At 50.7% G+C, this 19,677-nt stretch overlaps 8 protein-coding genes and 2 pseudogenes across 10 annotated transcripts, besides 2 other annotated features; 8 read left to right on the top strand and 2 right to left on the bottom strand.

Annotated features, from left to right (window-relative positions):
* Positions 1–387: 387 nt before the first annotated feature.
* Positions 388–1,017, top strand: NCS57_00202000 (Rhodanese domain-containing protein; the record flags this gene model as incomplete). The annotated part of the gene is made up of 3 exons (XM_053052061.1): positions 388–558; positions 633–747; positions 836–1,017. 3 exons carry the CDS (start codon positions 388–390, stop codon positions 1,015–1,017), a joined length of 468 nt encoding a protein of 155 aa, XP_052917307.1.
* Positions 1,018–1,532: 515 nt separating this feature from the next.
* On the bottom strand, positions 1,533–2,725 carry NCS57_00201900 (annotated as a pseudogene). Its single transcript has 4 exons — positions 2,615–2,725; positions 2,268–2,552; positions 1,889–2,215; positions 1,533–1,835 (listed from the first exon to the last, which is right to left on the bottom strand).
* Positions 1,533–2,725: a sequence feature.
* Positions 2,726–3,466: 741 nt separating this feature from the next.
* Positions 3,467–4,422, top strand: NCS57_00201800 (annotated as a pseudogene). The gene is made up of 2 exons: positions 3,467–3,629; positions 3,683–4,422.
* Positions 3,467–4,422: a sequence feature.
* Positions 4,423–5,446: 1,024 nt separating this feature from the next.
* On the top strand, positions 5,447–6,166 carry NCS57_00201700 (PKS-ER domain-containing protein; the record flags this gene model as incomplete). Its single annotated transcript, XM_053052060.1, has 1 exon — positions 5,447–6,166. The coding sequence occupies one exon, from the start codon at positions 5,447–5,449 to the stop codon at positions 6,164–6,166; it is 720 nt and encodes a 239-aa protein (XP_052917306.1).
* Positions 6,167–6,951: 785 nt separating this feature from the next.
* On the top strand, positions 6,952–9,168 carry NCS57_00201600 (HET domain-containing protein; the record flags this gene model as incomplete). The annotated part of the gene is made up of 2 exons (XM_053052059.1): positions 6,952–7,309; positions 7,364–9,168. 2 exons carry the CDS (start codon positions 6,952–6,954, stop codon positions 9,166–9,168), a joined length of 2,163 nt encoding a protein of 720 aa, XP_052917305.1.
* A 504-nt stretch (positions 9,169–9,672) lies between these two features.
* NCS57_00201500 (HET domain-containing protein) lies at positions 9,673–11,357 on the top strand (the record flags this gene model as incomplete). Its single annotated transcript, XM_053052058.1, has 2 exons — positions 9,673–11,250; positions 11,301–11,357. The coding sequence occupies 2 exons, from the start codon at positions 9,673–9,675 to the stop codon at positions 11,355–11,357; spliced, it is 1,635 nt and encodes a 544-aa protein (XP_052917304.1).
* Positions 11,358–11,988: 631 nt separating this feature from the next.
* Positions 11,989–13,668, bottom strand: NCS57_00201400 (Carboxylic ester hydrolase; the record flags this gene model as incomplete). The annotated part of the gene is made up of 1 exon (XM_053052057.1): positions 11,989–13,668. One exon carries the CDS (start codon positions 13,666–13,668, stop codon positions 11,989–11,991), a length of 1,680 nt encoding a protein of 559 aa, XP_052917303.1.
* A 1,331-nt stretch (positions 13,669–14,999) lies between these two features.
* On the top strand, positions 15,000–16,139 carry NCS57_00201300 (Methyltranfer-dom domain-containing protein; the record flags this gene model as incomplete). The annotated part of the gene is made up of 5 exons (XM_053052056.1): positions 15,000–15,191; positions 15,242–15,346; positions 15,403–15,745; positions 15,799–16,047; positions 16,099–16,139. 5 exons carry the CDS (start codon positions 15,000–15,002, stop codon positions 16,137–16,139), a joined length of 930 nt encoding a protein of 309 aa, XP_052917302.1.
* Positions 16,140–17,653: 1,514 nt separating this feature from the next.
* NCS57_00201200 (Ricin B-type lectin domain-containing protein) lies at positions 17,654–18,282 on the top strand (the record flags this gene model as incomplete). The annotated part of the gene is made up of 4 exons (XM_053052055.1): positions 17,654–17,766; positions 17,823–17,932; positions 17,988–18,096; positions 18,153–18,282. The coding sequence occupies 4 exons, from the start codon at positions 17,654–17,656 to the stop codon at positions 18,280–18,282; spliced, it is 462 nt and encodes a 153-aa protein (XP_052917301.1).
* A 432-nt stretch (positions 18,283–18,714) lies between these two features.
* NCS57_00201100 (CN hydrolase domain-containing protein) lies at positions 18,715–19,647 on the top strand (the record flags this gene model as incomplete). The annotated part of the gene is made up of 1 exon (XM_053052054.1): positions 18,715–19,647. One exon carries the CDS (start codon positions 18,715–18,717, stop codon positions 19,645–19,647), a length of 933 nt encoding a protein of 310 aa, XP_052917300.1.
* Positions 19,648–19,677: the final 30 nt, after the last annotated feature.

The following is a 19,677-nucleotide window of genomic DNA, read 5'->3' as shown; positions in this document are numbered from 1 at the left end:
CACAACAGCCTCCTGAAACCCAATGCCTCATCGCGAGGAAAACTATAATTTAATTACGACTGCAGTTCTGTTTGGCTGACGTATGTAGTTGTTCCGGCCATATTGCGCACTCATCATGCCCGCTTGTGATTGGGTGTGTACTCGAGGATCGAGTGCCTGACCATAGCATCCAATGATAATTGGGGCATGACACACTCCTCATACACAACCTGTGGCCACGAGAGTGCGGTCGAAGCGACACGCGAGCATTTAAGAGGCCGGCAGCTCCCCGAGAGCAAACCTCGGCCATCAAACAACATCAGCACTTTCCAATGTTCCAAAGATTCAGTCTTCGCCGAGCTTGTTTGTGGTACCCTAAAGGCCGACCCAGGATTCATCAGCACCACAATGGCTTCACAACAGCAGGCCGGTATAGGTCCGTGGCATGTCAAATACCCGGCTCCGGAGCGTCAGCCAGGAAGCATGACGCGTGAGCAGCTCCTTGAGTTGATGAGGCAGGTCGGCGGCGTGGCCGGTGCGGACTTTGTGCTCGTTGATTTACGACGCAACGACTATGAGGTGAGCCTGGTCTCGAGCTCTGCCATCCGTCACGTAGTTATTGTCACAGTTTCGCTGACTTGAGCGACTCCCAGGGCGGCACTATCCGTGGCTCTATCAATCTGCCTGCCCAAAGTTTGTATCCCTCAATCCCAACGCTTTATAGCATGGTCAAGGCCAGGGGCCTGCGCAAGATCATTTGGTATTGCTGTGAGTAGTACCACCTCCTGTATGACTAGTCTATGGTCTTTCGAGAGGCAACTTTGGGAGATGGCGGTCTCTAATCCCGTTTCACTAGCCTCATCACGCGGTCGCGGTCCGCGAGCTGCTGGCTGGTTTAGCGACTATATCTCCGACTGTGGTGATAATGAGATGGAAAGCGTAGTCTTACAAGGGGGAATCAAGGGCTGGGCCACGGCGGGCGACGAATTTGTCGAGTGGATGGACGAGTACGACCCTTGCTTTTGGTCTGCCAAATGATCCGTGTACGGAGAAGTTTATTCCGGTACTTTAACATTTGATGTATGGCATTCTAATTAGGCTATGGTGTTTTACGGTATTGGGTTTTGATGCTTTCATACGTTGAACCTGTATCTTTTGCTGTTGTGGCTGTGGTCTCTCGCAGACTCGTCATTGATGATGATAAAAGCTTCAGCAGAGGCTGAAGTGGCCTGTTGCGGGACGTGAACGTCGGGTTTATGTCGACCCTGGAGTGGAATGTGGTGCATTTTGCAACGGGTGGTTCTCGGGTGCTGCAAGATGCAAGTATGTGTTGAGTTCCGCAGCTTGCTTTTTTTGGGGACGCCAAGGGCCGTTGACATGAGAGGTTGGAAACAGGATTTAGACACCGACAGGCATGTTTCTACCACGAGATGTATAGGAAGCTGACTTGTATGAGCATGGACGGCAGGTCGCGTTTTGGAATATCACGAATAAAATTGAAACTACACTGATATGGCAGGTGATTTTGCCATCAACAAAACTTTGTCAACCCATCATTGCCGGGCATTGGCAGCTTTGATGGATAGCAGGTCCTGAATATGCTCATACACTTTCCTTCCCCTTCCTTCGAGAACGTCCTTGGCGTAAGTCTCCAGCGTAGTTCCGACGAACTCAGGATAGAGATCCTTGGCCAATAGATACCCCAGGTACTGGGCATTTTCAGGAGTATTGTCTCCACGGACACAACAGGAGTACCAGTACTGCATTTGCGACAGCGTTATGAACTCAACTGAATCGGGGGCTGGGTTCTTTTCCTCCCACTCGCGGACTCGAGCTTCAATTTCCTCCGCGGGGACCTTTTTATCAAGTTAACTCATCGGACTCATCCAAAGACAGCAGATAGACTTACATATTTGCGGTGGAGCTTCTCGCCGCTTACTTTCTCGGCTATGTCGTACATCTGGTTAAAAGTCAAGACTTCATTGTATGCAAAGACCATGCGATTCAGGGTTCGAGGATCGGAGATAATCCGAGCAGTATATGGCCCAACATCGCGCAGGTCGGTGAGCGCTACCGGTACGTTCCCGTCGACTGCTATGCCATCTGTGGTTTCCATAACTGCATAGTCGATGCGGCCAGATGGGAGCCGGGGAAGATTGACCTGATACCACCAGCCGACGTCGATAATAGTGTATGGGAGCTTGATCTTCTTGATATGATTGAAGGTCTCCTCTTTCTATAAACTTACGTTAGTTCATTCTAAAAAGGATTCTAATTCGGTCTCTTACCAGTTCTCGAAGTCGAAGAGCGCCTGTAGGTGGTGCAACAGTTGCAAAGAAGCAGGGCACGTATCGTTGAACACCGATAGCCTTGGCGGCATTGATAAGGGGTATTTCGGCTGTCACACTACCTCCATAGATGGCTGAGATGACGACCTCGATACCCGTAAGCGCTTTCTTCAATTCTTTCTCGGAGCCCGTAAGGTCGGCAGCGACAATGTTGACCCCTTTCTCGGCCAGCTCAAGAACTTGGGGTTTCTGCAGCGACGAGGGCCTCGTGAGGGCTGTGACTTCCTGGGTTGAGGGCGTCAGTATCTCGACTCTCAAAAGACAGGCTGGAGATTTGGATTGCTCACAAACTTCGGCGTAGTTGACTCCAGAAGGGCCTTCACAATGACGGAGCCCGTCTGGCCCGTTGCACCAACGATTGCGACCTTCATATTCGTGGGATACAGTGGGCGATTGATCTCTGCTTAGATGGTTGATATCTTCATAATATGTTTGGGTCAACTTGTTTCGCTATTTATACGCACTTGACCACGACGGTTGCCCGTGAGCTACCGGGGTCTTGACGGACTCCGTCCGTGGATGTTACAAAGCAAGATTGAAAATGAGACATGCACTAGTCACACCGCCATGATCGAGATGAATCTCGTGGAAACAGCCGAACCTTATCGTATGACTCGTGCACAAAGGATAGAATGCGGGCATTTCTCCATTTCCAACCCGAGGCGGTTGAAGCAACAACTAGAAGCTACCACTACACGGAAGCAATGTCAATGAATGCTCGTCCGCCCACGATTCGTCCGTGACTCGTCCGCCGAGCTTAGATACCTAGCCATTCTTCCCGTTTGTCACAGATATCCCGAACTTTTGTTCTTTTTCCGGCGTCTATAAACCTTGAATCCTTTTCTTCTTCTGCCCTTTAGCCACTTACAGTAAAACGATCCCACCCCTGTATCATATAGGTCATCCACATAAGGGAAGGATGACAAGCTTTGGCGCTAATGCAGGTTGATGACAGCTACATAAGCTAGCACCAAGTGGGCAAGGATCAACCGATTCTCCCGCGAGGGGCGGCGGTAACTCGACGAAACGATGAGAAAAATTGCTCCTATTATTAATCCCCGACTACCATCTGCCACTGTCAGCAACCTACATTAGAATCGGCTTGACTGTTGTAACGTTGGTTGATCCTTGCATGGTAGCGCCGCACTCTGCATCAATCAAGTATGGCTGACTTCAGCAATGCTGGCTTCCAACAAGACAGCATCGCGGATAGATGGGTCAGGTACGAGGACGACTGGTCGGGCATATCGGATACGAAAGAGAGAAGGAGGGTCCAAAATCGCCGTAACCAACGAATCCTCAGTATGACGTGATGGTTGATCTAGAATTGTTTTGAGCTCGCTAACACTCGGCAGGGTTGAGGAGACGAAGGGAACTTGGCCATGATGGCGGTGACGATGCGGAAGGCCAGCATCATATTCCAGCTCCCGAAAGTTCAAACTCTCCGGCACACTGGAGATACGAGGACTCCAGCATCAGAGCCGTCACGGTCGCCATTAAGAGACTCAATCTTCTTAATACCGGACAGGAGCATGATCAGATGATCCTTCAACGTTTCGAGGCCTTTGCACAGCAGCTCTACATAATACACTCTCCGCAACTTGCAATCTTGCCGATCCTATCCCAGTTCAACTTCATCCGTGCTTTGCTAGCCAACATGGACACCTTGAGCCTCTCGTCCAAGCAGATGGGCGACGACGCTCTGTCACCGTTTAATTCGCCACACTATCATCGACACGGGACCTCAACACGACTTCCAGACGTGCTACGACCGACAGCTCTTCAATCCACCACATTACACCACCCGTGGATTGATCTTCTCCCTATGCCCGAGATGCGTGACAATTTATTCCGACGAGGCTTGGGCTACTTCGATGAGGAGAAGCTCTGTCACGCCCTCCGCGGACGCATTCCAGGTCATGATCCAGGCATGCTGATTTGGGGTGAACCTTGGGATCCAAATGGTTGGGAAGTAACAGAAACCTTTGCCAGAACCTGGGGCTGGACTATCGCTGGCTGTTGGGGCCTTCTACGTTCTACTAATGAGTGGCGGGCCCGGCGGGGCGAAAAGCCGCTGTTTAGTCTTCCTACATGAACCATTCAAACGAGAAATCAGACTAATATCGGACTTGACGGCATCACAAGCATCAAAATAAGGTGAATTTGAGAGTAGCTGGCCAATACTTTTCTTGACTTTTCTATCCGTGACAAGACCTCACTCATACATACAGCCAATGAAAGCTAAAATGGAAACCTCTCATCCACGTTTTGCCCGCCTGGCATCACTGATTGATTGCTGACAGCCACGGACTGAATGCATCATTTCTAATGAACTACCCACGTCACTGCCCGCTCACAGGTCAACGCTAAATTCTGCAGTCTAGGTAGTGTCCTCCAATAAAATAACGGGATTGTTGGCTAATGTCTCTATGCAGCTGTCATCAAGCCGCATTCGCCGTAAACCCGGATTCCGCAGACTCTAAAAACCGAAAACGAAACATGGGGCTTATTAGTTCATGATCACCGGTAGCCCTGGGGCGTTGAAGCTTATCTATACGGGGCCGGGAGATTCATACCTCCTGCCCCCCACTGTGGTGAGGTGAGTAAGTGAGTGCTTATCAAGCATTGTGTTCTTCCAGCTTCAGGGACATGCTAGCACCAAGAATGAAGAAACGGCACTCCACGCGGCTTCATATCTACATACCTATCAAACGGGGAAGTTTGTTTATAGGCATACAGGGCGCGGGATTCCACCTATTCTATTCTTCTCTATCATCCTTCCTCGCCATTCTCCATTCCAGCCGACTATCCCTGGTATATCTACCCCAGACCGCACGACAGAGGAATCACTGCTCTTCCCAACTCCCAACACCAAAGCAAAGGTCAACGATGCCAAAGGTAGCGAGATTCCACCAGCTGGGCGGGCCGGAGGTGCTGCAGATCGACGAGATTGCCTTCGAGGATCCGGCACCTGGTGAGCTGCTGTTGAAGGTCAACGCCATAGGGATAAACCGCATGGAAGTCTTCTTCCGCGCCGGTGGCTTCGGCAACCCCAAGGCGTTTCCTACCACGTGGCGACCATCCCGGGGTTCACGAGCGTTCCGGGTTTCGCTACCGAGATGAAAGGCCACGAATGCGCCGTGTACGGCGAGCAGGCTTATGTGCCGGTCGAGATGGCGGTGAAGATACCCAATGGCATGTCGTTTGTTGACGGCGCTGCTTTATGGATGCAGTACAGCACAGCCTGGAACAGCATGGTTGACACGGCCAAGCTGCAAAAGGGCGAGTACGTTCTGCTGACGGCGGCGACATCGTCGGTGGGAATTGCGGCGGCCCAGATCGCCAAATCGCAGGGTGCCATCCCCATCTGTACAACCCGGAGTCAGTCCAAGGTGGCCGCACTGAAGTCGCTCGGCATCGAACATGTCATTGTGACGGATGAGCAGGACATCGCGACGGAAGTGGCACGCATCACCGGCGGCGTCGGCTGCCGCGTCATCTACGACCCGATTGCTGGGAAAGGTGTCAGCAAATTGCTCGACGCGGTCGCAATCAACGGCATGATCCTTATCTACGGTGTTCTAGACCTGGCTCCGGCCACGATTGACCCGCTGAAGGGCATGGCCAAGTTTGCAATCATCAAGTTTACAGCCGTGTTTCAGACACTATTAAACCCAGAGAAGCGCGCCAAGATGGTCAAGTTTGTGCTCGATGGCGTTGAAAACGGGTCGCTAAGGCCCGTCGTGGACAAGACCTTTGCGTTCAAGGACATTGCTGAGGCGCATCGCTATCTTGAGAGCAATCAGCATATCGGAAAGGTGGTGGTGACAGTTGATTGAAGTGTCTGAATTTGGAAAGGGAACGTGGGAAGAGATATAGGGCAGGCAGGCTAGCATAGTTTAAATCGAAGTCAGGCGAGAAAGGCATCTGAAAGCCGCTGTATAACTATCTATCTCCCTCTTTAGAGGTTATCCCGCGCCGCGACAGCGTTGTGGACTGCATGGAAGAACTTGTCAAGTGCAGCATTGTCATGCGGCCACATTTTGACCTATTTGGTGATCGGTTTAGTGAACGTGAGGAACGAAGAGTTAAACAGGGGGCTACGTGATATCCTTCGAATCCGAGCTGAATACACCAATTGCCTTTGCATTCCCCGATGTGAACAGAAAGACATGCCCCGTCCCCCTAGAGCGGGTACTCCTAAGGTCATGATAAAATTGGCGGTCTCAGCTAAGTAAGAGGTAAAGTCCCCCTAATACACCATAAACATACCCATAACATCATTATAACCACGACCAAGGAGTGACCCTAAGTTCCTCAAGAGTGCCCCTAAGAGGATGAGCAAGGTGTGATGAAAAAAGTCAAGTTAAACTTGATCACATAAGTCTTGTCATGTTAAGCAAGTCTGCAATGGATTCAGTACTTTTCTTAACGGCAAGGAAGTACCAAAAATCCAGTTGTTTCAAACTACTGCACTTGAGACTCGTTGGAAGTGCTCAATGGCAGGATATTAGCGCCCCCGCCCTTGGGCGTCACGTGGGAGCTGAGTGAGGCCTTATCTCCTCTTCCAACCACCGCGTCAGCATTGCTGAAGAAGACGAGTTCAAACTCGAAAACATTACCGATGGCAACCTCGATCGATTCTAACCAACAGTCTACCAAGCTTTGCAGCCGCTGTACCGTGTTTCAGCTGGTAGACACACCACTGGATGGCATCTTTGCAAACCCCGAGAACCAAGAACGAGAAACTGACTTGGGCTGGGAAGTCGAGCGAGCTCCCAATGTTTTGTACCAGGTCTTTGATGGCTCTGATTGCGAATCCTGTGCCTTTTTCAAACGAATTCTCTTTTGGTGGGACATAGAAGACAAACCACCGACTATTTCCTCGGAGACAACCATCCACCTCTCGCTCCACCATGTTTTCGGTCCAGAGAATGTTAATGGATATGGGCTGAGGGCTATACGCATCAAACTTAGACATGGTACGAACTGCACCTGCTTCATCTTTTAACGGCAGCTAACAGGAGACCGAACAGATGACCAGGAAGACATTCATCTTGACTGTCCTGTCACAGCAGTCGCGGATGATGATACGGCGACGCTTCTCGGGCTCCGACCGCCTCTATCCCACATCAGTGAAGAGACTGTGCGCTGGATGAAGTCCAGAATGGATTTATGCGTGTCTCATGACCACATTAATCCGCAGAAGACTTTCATCCCCGACCGACTTATTGAAGTTGGGCCAGATCAACTACGGCTGGTCCTGACTAAAGACATGGTCAGCCCAGACTTGGAGATCCCGCATTATATCGCCCTCACGTACTGTTGGGGTCCCGAGCCACATGCTAGTAAGCAACTCAAGACGACCAGCCTCAATCTCTCGCAGCATCTGCAGACGATTCCAGAGTCCCTCTTGCCACAGGTCATTCAGGACTCTGTGGCCCTGGCAAGGGCGTTGTCCATCCCGTTTCTTTGGGTGGATGCTTTGTGCATCCTACAGGATGTGTCGACAGACTGGGATAGTCAGTGTGCAGTCATGGAGCGCATTTATGGCAATGCGTACGTAACAGTTGCCGCGGCTGCCTCCCTGAACTGCGAGCAAGGATACCTGCAGAAAACCGACCGAGTCATCATCCCTTTAAACCCTCGCCCCAGCAACAACGCTTCTCTCGCCTTTGCAGTATACTCTCCTCTCTATAAGGCTTCTGTCGGAGAAGAACTTGTCATTAGCCCCTGGCTTGAGAGAGGATGGACATTCCAGGAACGCATCACGGCAACCCGCCTGCTGATGTTTTCAAGAAGGAACATTCACTTCAAATGTCCATCATTTAGTGAATCTATGGGAAGGGATCAGGACACATATGATGGCGATTTCCGCATGCTCGGCCGCGACAAGCTTATTCCCCATGACAAACTCCGTACCTATCAAGAGTGGGATGAAACCATTTCTCAGCTCAACCCTGACAGGGCCCATTTCACCCGCGAGACAGATCTTCTACCATCGGTTGCTGGCCTTGCAGCTTTGTTCCAGAAACAGCTGGATGATGAGTACCTGGCCGGTTTGTGGAAGAACAATCTGCACCGGGGCCTCTATTGGAATTTGATGGGTATTGACAAAATCAGTTACGAGGCCCTCCTACAAAGACTGGAAAGCCCCCTTCCCTATCTTGCCCCCTCGTGGAGCTGGGCTAGTCTACGCCGCTACCTCTGGTTCGATTTGAACCATCCAACTCTGATAACAGATTGCCGACCTGAGTATACTGATCTAGTCCCCGCCATCACCCCGCGCGGTTCAACCGAGTTTGGTGAAGTGAGCCATGGCGCACTGGAGATGATGGCCAAGGTGTATGTCGGGACTCGGAGGATAGTATACAGAAAGGTCTACCCGGCTTTCTCCTCTCCACAAGACGCTGTTCGGTTGGATGGAGAGTATTTTGCCCATATTCGGACTGATTGCATTGTTGAGGACTTCTTCGCAACATCCGAGATCCCCGAACTCGTCGCTCCCATCAGTTTTCTACTGATTGGGAGCACGATACGACGGAAGTCAGATGCAAATTACTTCTCGTCGCGGCATTCCGATAGCTCGTTGACACTTGGCGACGATCACGAGGCGTCGTACAGTCATGCGTCGTCTGACTCGGAGTCAGTCAGTTCCCAGGAATGGACGAGTGAGGAGGTCGAGAATCCAGCCAATAGAACGGCATATGGGTTACTCATTCACCCCACGGGAAACCCAGATGAGTACTATCGGGTTGGAACGTTTCTGTCCAAGCCTTTCAGAGCGGGAGGTCTATCATTCTTTAACAACCTTGAGCTACGGCAAGTAAGACTTATATAAGATCTTTCAAATTAAGGCCTAGATCATAAACGGAGCTCAGACTGTTTCCCGTTGCATGAAGGGACAACCTAGCATACTACATTATCTTGGCGCGAAGTAACATATATTACCCCAATTGCCTCGGTACCTTCAAGACCCCAAGCAGCAAGTCCGCAACTTGCGGGAGATCATAGCGAGAAGAAGACTTATTAGTATGTGCAAACGAACCTCTATGACAATTTACCTGCTGGAACTGTACATTGGTTATCTCCAAAAACTGCCTATCCTAATCAGGGTTTAAGGCATCCATAAGCGCCTGTTGGGCATTCTGCAAGGCATCCATCCATCTTACATTTGAGAGCACAGCCCCGTACGAACAGGTGACTATTTCTAGCCATCTATGATCTGTTACTATTCCTCGCCAACTCTTCACCAACCCAGTCATTCATCCAAGGTCATATCTCATTCCCTCACAACGGTCCACCAGCCCGGGTTTCTTTCCATTCACAACCACCAAACTTGACCATGTCGATTTATACCAAGCATCCTTTGTTACCAGGCCAGACCCATATCCGTCTCCTGCAGATACGACCCGGATCTTCCAATGACGAAATATCTTGCACAATCAGTACTTTTGACATCAACACGGCTCCCAATTATCACGCGCTGTCATACGAATGGGGGCCAAGGTCTCCTTTGGCGCTCATCCATGTCATGGCCCAGCCAACAACAATCCGATCGAATCTTTTCAACTTTCTATCCCGTCTCAAAGCGCATGCCTCACATGATTACCTGTGGTGCGACTCCATCTGCATCGACCAGGCCAATGACTACGAACGCAGTCACCAGGTTCAGCTGATGAACCAGATCTACCGCAAAGCGCAGTCTGTCCTAGTGTGGCTAGGCGAAGCACGCGAGAACAGCGACATCACCCTACGCACCATCCGCCTGTTAAGCACTCACACGGACAGTGCCTCTCGAGCTGCCTACTTGTCAGACCGAGCGACAGTGTGGCAAGGCCTGGCAGACCTTTCCAAGCGGAGGTACTGGACAAGAATCTGGATCGTCCAGGAGATCACAGTGGCACGAGACGCCGAGATCTTCTGCGGAAGCGAAGTGATTCCGTGGTCAACATTCTCAGCGGCGTGCAAATCCCCCCCGCATCATCTCACGGCGTGGAGTTCGGACCTGTGGGCTCCGTTGGCTGAAGATAAAGCAGTTGGAGACGATGGCAAGCAAACAAAGAGGCGCCAAGCGACAATTGAACTCTTCCACAGCACCATGTACGGGCTCATTCGCTCGCAGAGACGCTGGCCGACCTCTACGGAATCTTTCGCAACCCTTTATGAGCGCCACAAAGATTCTGGTTGCGAGGATGGCCGGGATCGGATCTTTGCGTTGTTGGGCATAGCAACTGAAGTCGCGTTCGAGCGCGGATACACTGCCGAGTACCACAAGACCAAGGAGGAGACATTCGTTTCCCTGGTTGCCTGGGGAGGGAAAGGGGCAGTAAAGATGAACTGCCGCATTCAGTTTGCGCGTCTGACCGCTGAAGCCATGGAACTGACATGGCCGCACCATCAGTTAGAGTCTAGCCTTGAGTCCGAGTCCCAGAGGTCTCCCAGCTTCTTCAAGTGGATTCATCAACCCTTGGAGATATCATTGCGCTGTCACGATCTCGGAGAATGGTCGTTTGACAGACAACCAGAGACGGCAGGGGCGACAATTTTCAGGTCAGACTCAGGGGCCGAAGTTCACCTCTCACCCGATGCAAACGAAGGCGATGCGCACCTTGACTTGCATCTGTTCGGTTTTAAAACTTCGGAAGTTCTTCTCGCCAGCCAGGTGACACGGGAAAATTCCTGGACAGTTGTGGGTAGAGCATATTATGCCAGCAAAGAGAATCAGGGCCGACAGCCTATGCCTAGCGTCTTCCGCGGGTTGAACATCGCTGCCGATGGAGTCGGCGGCCATTGTGAAGTTCAGCTCGAGAATGTCGCTCAATTCATGGAGATCTTCTTAGACAAACGTGACCTTGAGCCGCCCTGGCCTGCGAGCTCGAGCCAGCTCGGCCTCGAAAGGGGAGCAGGGTCGCTGAGAAGGGTAAAACAAAGTCAAAATAGGAACTTGGAAGAAGTGCTCGAAAAACTCAGAATCGGGAGCTCAGTGCATTTGAACTCCTGGGGAGGAGGAGGAGGAGGGAGTGTTAACGTGATGCACGATGATTGTGTAGATGCAGACTTGGACAGACTCCTGGATCCATCGGAATGGCTGGCGAGGTCTCGGCTACCCTCAACATCCGTCGAGGAACCCACACAGGGAGATCGTACGTCTCCTAGCTACCCATCTTCTAACATGTTGCTATCCAGTGGGCAGAGATTTACAGGACAGGGCTTGGAAGCGCCGCAGCGGTACCGTGGTCTCGGTTGACGCAGCAAGAGTGAATGGCTGCACAAGATATCTGAACACGAACATGACAGTATCGAACATTGACTTCACTCTTTGCATAGTTCCCTGGCCCATGTTCGAACAATGAAGCTATGCTATCTCTAACAGGAGCGCACCCATTGCCCTTGGTCCTACAGGGATGCATGACTATTAAGCCAAGGTATGGGTTACGATATATCACGGCGTAGGTTGAATCAGACGGTTAGATCAATTGACTGAGCCGTAGCTGTATAAACAGCTAGTAGCTAACGAATATCTAACGCTGAATCTCTGCCCTGATGATTTAAGAACATTGTAGAAAAAGATGAATATACTCCAAGACAGTAAACTTCGGAAAGAAAATAAGGGAAGTAGCTGGGGAACAGTGGGCTATCATAAGCCATACCCGCCCAATCAGTTGGCTGTAACGGACATTCTGGAGAGCAAAAAGTCACAACGCCCATCGGCATCAATATCATTCATCTGAACCGGCGTGCTCGAGTTGATATATAGAATGTGGCTAGACGAGCCGTACTCGGGCCACTCGATGTCTGATGATGAAAGCCCAATGTTGGGGTCGCCATTGATGATGAAGGATGAGTAGTAATGCTGCAGTTTTCGACCGATCTCTGCCCCCACAGAGGTATCGTTTGCAGAAATGGCTTGGGTTGGAAAAACCAAGGCAGTATAAGCTCCGTGGTAGGCAGTATCGTAAGTTGGATACCCGTAGATGAATTTGTAGACGGGCTGAGCACCATGCCTATCAGCCAAAGAGAAAGCCTCGGCGGCAGAACTGGCGAGGCGGTAGGATGGACACTGAATAAACGCATCTCCGGTGACGAACTCGGCCCTTTGCTGTGTTCCCTTGTAGGCGAGTGGACCAACAGCTTCAGGGGGGTAATAGTCTTGGAGCCGGCCAAAGAAGTTCGCACCACCGTTGAAAAGGCGTTGTACCCGATCTTGATACTCTGCTTCGGTGGTGATGTCTTGTGGGGTAAACGCGAAGCCTTCGTTCCCGTCTCGTGTCGTCAAAATGGGAACCTTGGCGAAATGCCCAGCCTCTGCCTCTCGTGTTGGAAAGTCTTGGATATAGCGACCATCGATTGCAGGTGAAAAATAAAACATTCCATACAGAGTGTTGGCAGTTGCAAGGACCTTGTTCTGGACACGGTTGTACTCGTCTGCGGACAGGTCTTGTAGACAGGAAATATCGCTGCAGTTTGAAGCAGACAAAACCTCTTGATACTGCTGTTCAAGCTGGCTAGGGCTGAGTATGGACGGAATCCAAGGATACTCGGATATCGCGGCTCGGTACGGGGGATGCTCCTCTCCGCCATTCCATATGAGTTGGTGAAAGACTGAGCCACCACCAGCTGATCCGCCGCTGATTGTGACTTGGTTTGGATCTCCGCCGAATGAAGCAATGTGACGCTGAACCCACTCCAGAGCTAGTCGTTGATCGTGTAGCCCGACATTAAGCGTCTCGTTTCCTGCGCCACCAAGAAACCCAAAGCCAGATAGGCGGTATTGAATGTTGACCACGATGAACTGGCCTGGTGCTGCAGCCATGAAGCCTGGGGATGGTATAGTTGTGCTGCCTCCCGCCACATAGCCTCCTCCATGAATGATGACCAGCACAGGAAGACTCTCAACCACGGGCTCGTCCGGAGCATAGATGTCCAACAGCAGACAATCCTCGCTCTCTTGACGGTTTCCAAAGTGATTGCTGGCTGCTTGAAATGCTTTCGCCTCGGGGCTTTCTAGAGACCATCCAGGCCATCCTTGATAGCAGATGGGACCAAATGTAGTCGCGTCAAAGATGGAATTTCCTCCAGAATCTACAGTCTCAATGGCTACCGGGGGTCTGAAGCGTCGATCTCCAGTGGGCGCTGCGCCATATCGGATGCCCAACCACGCGTTGATGGGCACGGTTGATGAGGTCAGCCGAGTTCCTTGAACCTGGAGATAGCCTAGGTCCACTAGTTGACCATCGGGCCCTGAAAAGTTCGCATAGCTGGGGGCCGTGTATTGAGAGGTTGATAGGTTTGCAAATGCGATTGCTGAGAAAAGAGAGGACCACGTTGGTGGATGCATCTTGCAGAGAAAGGGGATATATACAAGAAGAAAAGATTGAATCTGTTGGTTTGGATGGAACACGGGAAGACTTTGCTAGCTATATATCGTACAGTAGTCAGTCAATGCAGACGAGATTGCCACTTCCGACCGAAGCTTGGCTAACATAAATGTGACCAATAGTTTCTCGCCTCAATTACGCGGCAACACGCGCTTCAGCCTCATCTTGGTTCTGGGGAATGGGGGAATAGGCATCCAAAAGGTAAGGGGATGCCTTGCTAAATGGGTGCCTGATTCCGCCAGGCCGCTCTGAAGCCCTTCTGGGCCCTCGCCGAGCCTTTTGGCTGGGAAGGAAATGGGTGCCTGACTAGGCTGTACTTTTATCAATGAAGCGAGTGGATAATCATCTCCGCTGTCCGGGATTAGCGACGGCAATAACTCCGAACTGCGTTCCTTGGCGTATCCCGTACGACGTCGTATTCGGAGCGAGCGCTTTGAGCGTAAGGCGAGCGTATAAATGAGACAGCCCGTCAACTAGCCTTAACATGGAAGTCTATTAGGACTGCTCAGGTAAGCGTTGCAGGCCTCTATAGCAGAATGGAATCCGTCTAGGTAGCAGTAGAGAAGCCTCCTTACTCGCGGAGAGGGCCATTCGATCTGCTGCGCTGACGGGCGGCTGCGTATCCAGTAAGGCACCACAGAAATAGCAGTATGCCCTTCTTACTGCCATTTTCTGTGTGGTCGTTTCGGGTATTCCACTTCAAGCCTCAGCATCATCATCGTTTGAGGATATTCATACCCAGGGGGAGCCCAGACAGGAACTCAGAGGGCCAATTCATGAAGGTAGCTGCCTCGAAGCTCGTGCCAGATGGGTAGAAGAGAGTGTTGGCTTTCGGCTCAGTCCAGCCTGGTCATCGGAAGCCAGTAGATTGAGGCAACCTGACACAATTAGTTCCAAGCTTTGGGATGTTCTGGATGTGGACGTACCCAAACCGCTACGCTGCCAATAGTTTCGGCACATCGTGAGTTGCTGTCGTCGATATGGAACTGATGTTGGTCTCGGCCTGTTGCATTTATCTTGGGGTAACGGAGCAAAAACGGTCACCGATCGACTTGTGCATTTGTAAGCGTGGCACTTTGGATCTGCAGTGGGGTACGGCCCATGGGCATGTATCTGGTACATTTGCCTGTGTGGCAGCCTAAAAGTAATCTCACCACATTGGCTGAAGAGAATACAAACTGAGGTTTTAAACAATGACATATCGAAGGGCTCCAGTAAAAATATATCTCATCCACACCACGACGCATTCTCTGGCAGTCTTTTCCTAAACCAACAACTTTTAACATTCCAAATGGAATCCCAAGAGATCTATAACCAAGTCAACAGGCGATATGGCTCAATCGCCAAGAGCAGCAGCGGCCACTATGAGCAGACCGTAGCCAAGGCCTTCGGATACACGGAACAAGAGCTGGCTGGCATCCCCGAGGGAGCGAACCTTGGTCTGAGCTGCGGCAACCCCACAGCAATTGCGAGACTGAGAGAGGTGTGTATGTTCGCTCGTGACGGCGTGCTGTTTTGACCGGTGGGCAAAAGGGCGAAACAGTCATCGATCTTGGGTCTGGCGCTGGCCTCGATGTGTTTACGGCAGCGAAGAGAGTTGGCCTTACAGGCAGGGCTATTGGAGTTGACATGAACAAGGTGACCTAGTTCTTCCCCTTTGGATAGTCCATCATATGGCTAATGCATATTTATAGAGTATGATTGACAAGGCGAATGCCAACAAATCTCGCGTCGACGTCTCAAACGTCGAGTTCATCGAGAGTCACATCACATCCACCCCAGCACCTGACAACACTGTCGACTGCATCATCAGCAACTGCGTTATCAACCTTGTCCCCGCTGAAGATAAGCAGCTGGCGTTTAATGAAATGTTCCGACTACTCAAGCCAGGCGGCCGAGTTGCTATCAGTGATATCCTCGCACGCAAGGAGTTGACAGATGAAATGAAGAAGGACATGGCCCTATACGTCGGGTGCATTTCAGGGGCCAGTCAGGTTAGTGAGTACGACGCATTTCTGAGGAATGCAGGTTTCGAAGGTCATTCATGTTGCCCCGAAACTGCGTGATAAAGGCTGATTGGTTCTTGACAGACATTCTCATCGTGGACGCCAACTGTGACTTGAACGTGTACTGGAGCGCAGCCGACGGCGAGTCACCGTGTTGTGGGGCAGACGCTTCCAGGGGCCAAGACGAGACACCGTCTTGCTGCAGTCAAGAGGTGAAACACGATTCCTATACTGAGCAGGAGCCATGCCACCAGAACCAGACGGGTTCAATGGCCGACGAAGCCAGCAGACTGGCCAACCAGCTCGGTATCACCGACTTTAACGAATGGACAGGTAAGAATTTGGAGTGTTTTTCCTGAAAGTATGCTCACTGGCCCTTGATAGGCTCCTTCCAAGTGTATGCAGTTAAGCCGGTGACGAGCTGAGAGCGATCGGTCTGGAAAGAGGTTCAGCGGTGTGGCACAGCTGTTATGTCCAAGTCCCATTCAACTGGTAGAGTAAGACAATAAGGTACTTGTCCTTCTTTGTTGGCTTGCTCTCTACCAAGTAGACTCACCTCTATGATACCTGAAGTAATATTGCCAAGATACGTTCAACGCCACACATATACGATGCATTTCACAGCCCCTTCTGCAGTCTTTTCAAAGCTTTCAACATTTTTGAATCATTTTATCAAATAATTGACACACAATTATGCACGTTGCAGTCTATTGATTCGTAGCCTCCAGCCAGCCAAGCACTTCCAATTCCATCCAAGGGTGACCCAGCCACGTGGTCTGAGAAAAAGATGAGACACCAAAAGAGCAAAGTCCCTCTAACTCTTATGAGGGGAAAATCTACTTCAAAAATAAAAAGAATTAAATAGGAATATAATTATAATAATTAATACTTTATAAATACTTTATTGAAGTGATGCCCTTGTCCCAGTGTCTTATGTCTTCCTTGAATCGCGTGCCAGTGCAGCTAAACAATAGTGCCTCTCATCATCAACCCTTTGCATCACGTATACCTACAAGTCTCACACGACATTTGCATCATGAATGTTGACATGTCTCGGATGGTTAGCCTAGATTGCTCAACAAGGTACCGTGGCTAAGCTGAACCGTCCTATTTGAAGCGCACGCGAGCAAGGGGTCGCAGTCGAGGTCGGTGTCTTGGATTTCCTTGTACATCTGATGCAAGCTCACAGATTGGGAAGCGTCCGTTGTATGTGGCTTGTTTCTTGGAGCTGAGTCTGGCTGGAGGATGACTGGCTGCTGGTGGCTGGCTGCTGCGTGATAAGCCACAATACCGTAAAATCTTACACCTTGAGAAGAGCAAGTGTCTGAAAACACATTGGAGAAATTTGAAAATTCCCTAGAACATGAATTGAAGTAGCTAAAGAGAAGCCGTTTCTTTTCACCAAGACTGTAGATGTTGTTTCTTGTGTCTCGCTTGTGAATGAAGTGGAAAATAGCTTGACGAGACAAGAGGGGTTCCACCACTTATGCATGTCTCTCAACCCCGCGATGCAGGATTTCGATAATTCAGCTGTTGGTTCTTTAGCCAGACGGGAACCAGGCCGGTCCCGTATATGTCTCAGCTCGGATGCCTATAGCTCCTGGCTAAGCGCCTACATCACATCTAGACCCTTATTTTCACTATGAGACCTGGATGGCCTCATTCTTACCGGTCTATTCTGTGGCTTGTTGACTGCGTATGGGCCAAGTTCCAGACCTTCTCGGCACTTGATTGAGAGGGTATGGGCATTCATGAGCCATCTCCGAGGAATGTCGGATGAGGGGTCTTTGTCATGGCTCTTTGCATCTGTTGGCCATCTCAAGGTCTATAAAAGCTCAAGCATCCCCTTAGGAAGACATCTCTCATCCCTCATCAACTCACAATTCAAACTCACACTCCAAACCATCAACCACTTCTTTTCAAACTTCAAAACCTCATCATGCCTTCCAACGACCCCGTCTACCGCTTCAAGGCCACCCTCCAGGTCCAGGGCGCCGGCAGCTTCGTTGACCAGAACGCCGGCGGTGGCCAGGACCCCCCCGTCATCGGCTTGTGAGTTCACACCAACGTCAAGCCTTTGCAACTACTGACATCTGTGCCATTGAAAGCTCCCAACAAGGCAACACCAACCAGATCTGGGAGTTCTACTCCGTCCCAGGCTTCGAGACTCGTGTGGTGATCAAGAACACTGCCACCAAGTACGTTCTTTACACCAACGGTAAGTACTGCCCAGTAAGAATTAGGTTGTTCCAGTACTGACTAAGTTTTGATAGCTCTCCAGAACAAGGTCCAGCTTGGCAAGAATGACGTGTGGGATGCTGCTTCCCAGTGGTACCTCGAGGGAGGACCCGTCGATGGCATCGACAGTGGCAGCATCGTCAGGTGAGGCAGCACTGGATGATTTAATATGAGCACCTACTAACTGCATAACAATTTAGAATCCGCAACGTCAAGTACCCTAACGGCTACCTGGATCTTGCGGGCGGTGACAAGGCCGACCGCACTGCCATCCTTGTCTGGCCCGGTCATGGCGGCAACAACCAGGCATTCAAGCTCACTAAGGTTTGAAGCCATTGAAGGATTGTGACTTGAGCCTTTGGGGAACGCGACATATGCAGCACTCCATCTCTAAACGTGTCTTGGCTATTCATCATGTACCTCCGTCCCTCTCTAGATAGTCTCGACACTAATAACTACTATTTTCGTGGCCGCGAACTGTTATTGTCTATTGAGTCAGTTATAATCATCAAGTGACCAAATTATCTGTGACACCTTTCCAATGAAACGATGTTATGTAGTCACTATTACTGTTGTACGACAATGTCACCAATCGGATCCCGCATGAAGATCGGGAACAGTTCCCGAGACTCCGACCCCGAAAGTATGACTTGACTGTCTTCCTACCCCTCTTCTCATATCACCTCATTGACCTACCCACCTTGAGAATATTTTCCAGATCTTATATCACCAATCCGTCGTCACTCTGCGCTGTTTTTGGCCATGTCCACTATCAGTAGCCCGGTTCTCAAACAGCCTGTAAAGCTGGCATGCGTTCAACTCATGCAGCCCGTCGAGGGCTCAGACAAGACCGCGATACTCCAGAATGCAGCCACTCACGTTGCTAAAGCCGCCTCGTCTGGCTCCAAGATCATCGTTCTCCCCGAGTACTTCGACTCTCCCTTTGGCAGCCAATATCTCTCCGAGTACGCGGAGACACTGCTACCGTCGCCGCCCAACCGAGAGAAGGCTCCAACATTCTACGCCCTTTCAGCTATGGCCGCAGAACACAAGGTGTATTTGATCGGTGGCTCGATTCCAGAATTCAACCCTCAAACAAAGAAGCACTACAACACAAGCTTGATCTTCGATCCTGAGGGTAACCTGCTGGCAACATACCGCAAGGCCCACCTCTTCGATGTGGACATTCCAGGAAGGGTGACCTACTATGAATCCGAGTACCTGGACTCTGGCAATAAGCTAGGCTTGATCGATCTGCCCGACTATGGCAAAATCGCCGTTGCCATTTGCTACGATATTCGGTTCCCGGAACTCGCAACCATCGCTACTCGAAAGGGTGCCTTTGCTCTCATCTACCCCAGTGCATTCCCCATTGCCACTGGGTCCATACATTGGCGTCTACTAGCCCAGGCTCGAGCTCTGGATAACCAACTTTATGTTGTCCTCTGTGGCCCTGCCCGAGACACGAGGGGCACTCTTGTTGCTTGGGGCCACAGCTTAGTGGTGGACCCTATGGCGCAGGTTGTGGTGGAAGCCGAGGAGAAGGAGACGATTGTCGAGTGGGAACTGGATCCAGATGAGATCACTAACACAAGGAAGAGCATTCCGGTGAGTGCACAGAGACGGTTTGACATATATCCGAACGTCAGCGCAGGGGCAATACAGTTTGAGGATCCAAAACTTGAGGAGCCTTGAGCGGGTGGAATATCTATCATTTCTGTCCAG

Source organism: Fusarium keratoplasticum, chromosome 2 (assembly GCF_025433545.1).
Source record: "Fusarium keratoplasticum isolate Fu6.1 chromosome 2, whole genome shotgun sequence".
Lineage (NCBI taxonomy): Eukaryota > Fungi > Ascomycota > Sordariomycetes > Hypocreales > Nectriaceae > Fusarium > Fusarium keratoplasticum.
The sequence above is the reverse complement of the archived record's forward strand: the minus strand, read 5'-3'. Positions and strand labels throughout refer to the sequence as shown.